This window comes from Cynoglossus semilaevis, chromosome 4 (assembly GCF_000523025.1).
Source record: "Cynoglossus semilaevis isolate Cse_v1.0 chromosome 4, Cse_v1.0, whole genome shotgun sequence".
Taxonomy (NCBI): domain Eukaryota; kingdom Metazoa; phylum Chordata; class Actinopteri; order Pleuronectiformes; family Cynoglossidae; genus Cynoglossus; species Cynoglossus semilaevis.
In genome coordinates this window covers 17,165,647-17,171,161 of record NC_024310.1, presented here as the reverse complement: position 1 = coordinate 17,171,161, position 5,515 = coordinate 17,165,647, and the positions used below count along the sequence as shown (strand labels likewise).

Below are 5,515 nucleotides of genomic sequence, written 5' to 3'. Positions count from 1 at the left end.
AAAACCAAAATCATCATCATCCAGGCCTGCAGAGGAGGTAACCTGCCATCTCTTGACATCAGCTATCTACTTTGTTTTATTGAAATGCTAAGAAAATCACCCAAACAATAATTACACACCCTTTTAATTTTGACTATAAACAATGTATTTTACATGCCATACCTAAACGTAAAGGTAAGATGGCGCCCTGTGCTGTTGCGGTCGTGTAGCGACCCCAGACAACTAATCAACGTGTCAACGGTTAGACGACGGTTATAAGATGACCCTAGTTTTTCCACATTATTTTTGTAACATTCATGTTAACCAGATACATAACAAATGTTTTCAAAGAGACCACAGTCTGAACAGTCGTACTGCATTTCATTGGAGTTTTCATGTGAAATAACTATAAAAATACATTTCGTAAAGCAGGGTTTGGGAGTCAACCACCTGACAAAGCAGTTCAATTGACTGACATCAATTGCACTTCTTCAAATTGATACACACACCATGAATGGATGCAATTGTTTCTTCTTCTGCCCGTCATTTAAATTAGAGTTTGATGGTGGTCGCATTTAAACTAAAAGGTTAACAATAAGTGACAAAAATCCTTTCCAAGAAAAACACTGTAATTAAGCAACAAGACCGAAGTGAACGTAGCCTTAGAAGTTTCAAGTCATTTCAGAAACACTGATATTTACTTGAAAAATGTCCATTGTTGCAGGTAATGATGGATCGGTGCTTGTTGGCAAGGATGCAGAGACTGCAGCTGATTCAGAGAGAAGCGGAGAGGACATAGAAGATGACACTTTACACATCGTCCACAAAGAGAAAGACTTCATCTCTCTCCTCTCCTGCACCCCTGGTAAGTTCAACAGCTGTCCACACTGCTCCATTCTACAGCTGTTCTTACATGACATCTGCTATGAAGTGAATTTTGAGTTTCAGTTTCTCCACGTTTCTCCTGCAGAAACAAGCTCATACCGACACAAAGTTAATGGGTCGTTTCTCATCCAGTTCCTGAAGGAGGTATTTTGCACATCTGCCCATGAGGACGACGTGGATGTGCTTTTCAGAAAAGTATGAGTTTACTGTTTCTAGTGAGATGTTAGAGTACGTGTGTACGAGTTAAAATGACTTCATATTACTTATTTTGTTTCTTTGCTTCACAAAGGTGATGCGGCGCTTTGAGGATTTCTCCATTGGTCTCAAATGCAGGCAGATGCCGACCAAAGATAGATGCACGATGACCAAAGCCTTCTACTTTTTTCCGGGTCTCGACACCATTTGAGCCAAACTCAGTGGCTACATCCATTTTTAAACCACAGCTGAGAGCATGTTAGTGAAATAGCTCAACTAAATTCACGATAACAAAACAAAAAAAGTTTTCACAGGTCAGTTCATTTTTTATTACTGTGCATGTGGGTTTCTTATTAAATACCCTGAAACATACCTGGACTCAGCGTGCTTTCTTGGACATGGAGCAGCGCGTCACATAACCTTACTGCCGGACCTAGCTCTCAAGGAAAGTCCCAACTGTAACAATGTAAAACAGACACAAAGGTTGCAACAAGTAGTGGCAAACATTTTCAGCTCCACGGAACTGTTGAATAGACGTAACACATTGTTCCCAGACCCGTCGGTCGTCAAGGTGCGACGAGACAAAGAACAAAATAAAATAATACGACCAGTATTAAAATGAATATAAAGTGCGCCAAAAACGTCACTTTCTTGCGTTCACAACTTCTTCGCTTTGCCTTAGCGAATCGATTTATCGCATCACATTCGAAGCTCCAATGGCACCGCCGACTAAATCGTTAGCTGTGACGCCATTTACACTTAACCCGCGCCTGTCGCATTTTGGTCTGAACTCCCCTTTACAGGTCTCAGGACTGACCAAACTAAAAAAGTGCAGGTAATCAGAGCATAGGTCAGTAATTATTTTTATGTGGCCCAGTGACCTCTGGACAACATGGTGACACGATGTGATGATTCATGTTGGATGGATGTACAAATCAATCTCAGGGGCTAAGGTGAATTCATGCTCACGCTTTTATTGAATTGATTGATAAAAATAAATAGGAGATTAACAGAAGGATGGGTTGTGGTCATGTTCAAGCTCAGGCTTCATAATAAGACACCAAACACCGGCAGTTTTTAATCACTTACATACCAGAACTATTGATCCAACTGAGATGTGGACTCCTTTTTTAAACCTCATATTTGAACATACTGGCAGTGTTAGCAAGCTTTAACAGTACTGTGCAAAATATTTTCAGGTCAGGGTAAAAAATTTGTTGTAAAGTAAAAAATACTTAAAAACACTGGAATAATAAATAATTTTTTAAAGTTCTCATTGTGGACAAAATCCAGACCAAAATAAACACTAGCATCAGTCCTAATGAGTATTTTGTACAAAGAAAAGGTGCCAGTGAGCATCGTTTTCATATGTAGGTTAGTGACTAGAATTAACTTTATAGGAGGATTAGAAGTGATGAGTAAAAGCCAAACCAAACCTTATCTGTGGAAGACTCTGACCTTTGTCTCCAGTCAAACTGACCCACATGTCTAATGTCAGTCCTCCAGGATGTTTGGGACTACCTACGTAGTAGAACTGTTTTTACCAATGAAAGATCTGATTTGGTATAATCCCCCAATCCTTTATTGGATATTTGACATTTGTTCGTAAAAATAAACTGTTAGCATTTCTATCTTTCTAAGAGGTCGGTTAAAGTATTCTTACTTTTCAACCATTTTTTTCAACACACCTAAAACTTTTGCAAATGCAAATCAATTCAACTTTATAACCTAACAAACAAACAGTCACTTTCCACTTACAAGTCAGACACATACAGTAGCATCAAACGCACACACACACAGACCCACACACACGGATATAATCTATTCCCTAGTCCCTAACCTTAACTACATGTTTTAATTATATGCCTAAAACTAATCCTTATTCCTAACTCTAATATAACCCTAATTCTAATCCTAAACTAACTCTTGAATCTCAAAGACTCAGACTCTCAGATCCCCACTCTCGTTCAGTGAGGATCTGCAAAAAGTCTCCACGAGGACAATGTCTCGCCACAACAACGGGAATTTATATATATAAAAAAAGAACAATACTACAGCTATACAAGGTATACACCCTCAAACACACACACACACACACACAGAACAACATACACACACTGCACAGAAAGCCACGTTGAACTCAGGTACAGCAGCGCTTCTGTGAATTAATGACATTAGGAAAAGTTTGGCAGTGTGACCTTGATTCTTACTAAAGAAGAGAATAAAAATTCCACCGGTTCTTTTGGCAACAACGAACAGAACGTCACCTCACAGTGAACTAATCCATGCAGGGTTAGTAAAGGTAGAACATCAGAGACACGTGGGAAGGAGAAAAGAAATCAAAGAAAAAGAAGAAAACAAAAAAAATCAAAAGCAGTTTGTAGAAGAGGTGGCTGTGGAAACACTGGAGCAGAGGCCTGTACAACACAGAACTGACTTCACAGCAGAGTCGTCATACTTGGAGTTGGAATGTATTAGTATAGCATTACAGTACATTACATTTGTGTACATTGTGGTTCCACGAATCATATCTTTGACAACACTCTGATAAACATCTCTGCAGCAGCACCATGTTTTTTTTTTGTTTTAAATATTTTTTCTACAAAAGAGCAACTCATGCGAACACACCTGTGGATTGTACTGTATACACCAGGGGTCACCAACGAGATGCCCAACGAGTATGTTCTAAAAATAAAGCTAGTCAACAAGAAGGTCAAAAAATGAACTGGACTGGTCTTTTTGAATCAGTTCCACTTGCAGTGATATTCAAATGTGTTCAACGACAATGGTAAGAAGAGTGTGTACTGCTGTATGTCCCAGATCTTGACAGAGCAGCATTCGTTTTCTTTTTTTATTATTATTACGTTCTTCAAGGAAGTCTGCATCAAACAAGTAGCTCTTTGTATTTCTAAGTACTCCGGAAGTATCTGTCAGTTTCAAAAAGGTCGGTGACCCCTAGTCTACACTGCGTCTCTAACGAATGGTACAGTAGGAAACACACATTGGTGCTAAACATTTTTTGTCAGTTTAAATGTGTACATCTGCTCTGTGGTGTTTGTTGTGTTCAAGCCAACGTTCCCCCGACTATGGAAGCAATGACGACACCCAGAATCACACAACATATAATAATCATTATTTTCTTCTGAACAGTGTCAAACGACGGGAGAAACGTTGGCGTTTGTCCGTGGCAGCAGACGGGGAGCAGAGAGAGGAGACATGTTAGAAAATGTACTTTGTTAATATTTATGAAGAAATGTAGGTGCTGTCAGGCTACGGCTTTCTGCCAAGGATGGCGGTCTTTGGAGTGTGGGGAACTCTTTTACATGCACCAGCCTTAATGGGTCAGAACCGGCCTGTTGAAGGGTGGGTGTTTACAGTAAGTGACCGATGTGTGGTCAGGGCTGGGACCAGAAACCACTGAGTTAACTGTCACTGACCAAAGAGTGGCAGTCAGAACAGATGGGACTAGATGATTTGTATGCACTTTTTACCAAGGACTGAGCCAAAGATTTAGGCATGATTTAGTCAAACTCATTTTCACCCGGGGCCACATCAGCAATACAGTTCCCCTTGAATGGCCGGTTGTAAATGACTGTATAGATGTAACTACTCCATAACAAATTAATAAATGCTTCTGCAATTAATTATAATTGATTTATAATTACAATTATTGTAGACTGCTCTGTGTAATCAAGACAACTATTTTAATTGATCAGGTTAGGAAACTCAGCAGCATGGACTAATTTAAGGCAATTAACTGTGTGTCTTTAATTGTGGGCTGCATTTTAGACCACGTGCCTTGAGTTAGACATGATAATAGCTGTGAATGTACTGACATGAGGGTGGGCAGGTGCTATCTACATACATGTAGCTGAAAAAGTTTGGGAACAACTTCACTACCTCATCCAAAACCGTCATCCCACCTTACAGCACTTTTATTTGTCTTTGTGAAATAAAAATAAAATGCATACATTCACCAGATGATCAAATAAATATTCATGTCACACAACAGAAACATGCACATGCTGAGGACGTGTGTCCCTCATGACATTAAAGCATCGCACTGAAATAAAAATACATCACATCAAAGTAAACACACACGACATCAGCAGGGGGCGCTGTAACAGGTCATCACGTCACACCCTGTCTGCTCTGTTAGAACACTCCTGACAGTTCTAACCGAGTCCAACTGAGAGGGAAATAACCAGGACCATCACACACACTGCAACACAACCTCCAATCAGCATCACCTTCTGGACAGAAGGAGCAGAGAGACAGGTGGTGATCACTCAGGGGTGTGCTGTCTTTTAGTTTGGAATATAAGAAGGGAAAAATTATACAGATGACCCTTTAAATAAATTGGGATTGTGGAAAAAATACGTGATGTTGTAGACATTGACCAGGAGGTGGCATAGTGATTCCACCGTGTTGCAGGTTGTTACCAAGGGGTGGGGCT

At 39.9% G+C, this 5,515-nt stretch overlaps 2 protein-coding genes across 4 annotated transcripts in view; one reads left to right on the top strand and one right to left on the bottom strand.

Moving 5' to 3' along the window:
• The window catches only part of LOC103378482 (caspase-1-like), a 3,689-nt gene extending 2,258 nt beyond the window's left edge, over nucleotides 1-1,431 (top strand). The window contains 4 exon segments of the mRNA XM_025055107.1: nucleotides 1-37; nucleotides 704-844; nucleotides 950-1,059; nucleotides 1,154-1,431. The exon segment at nucleotides 1-37 is cut by the window's left edge and continues 35 nt beyond it. Coding sequence (XP_024910875.1) covers nucleotides 1-37; nucleotides 704-844; nucleotides 950-1,059; nucleotides 1,154-1,270 — 405 coding nt within the window. The 3' untranslated portion in view covers nucleotides 1,271-1,431.
• stx1a (syntaxin 1A (brain)) overlaps nucleotides 1,155-5,515 on the bottom strand; it is a 43,949-nt gene continuing 39,588 nt past the window's right edge. Inside the window, exon 10 of one of the 3 annotated variants that reach the window (XM_008309696.3) lies at nucleotides 1,155-4,201. In XM_008309696.3, the coding sequence (XP_008307918.1) occupies nucleotides 4,124-4,201 (78 nt within the window). In that variant the 3' untranslated portion in view covers nucleotides 1,155-4,123. Of the gene's footprint in view, nucleotides 4,202-4,976; nucleotides 5,313-5,515 lie in introns of those variants that run through there. The other 2 variants (XM_025055110.1, XM_008309697.3) reach the window with 2 other exon arrangements.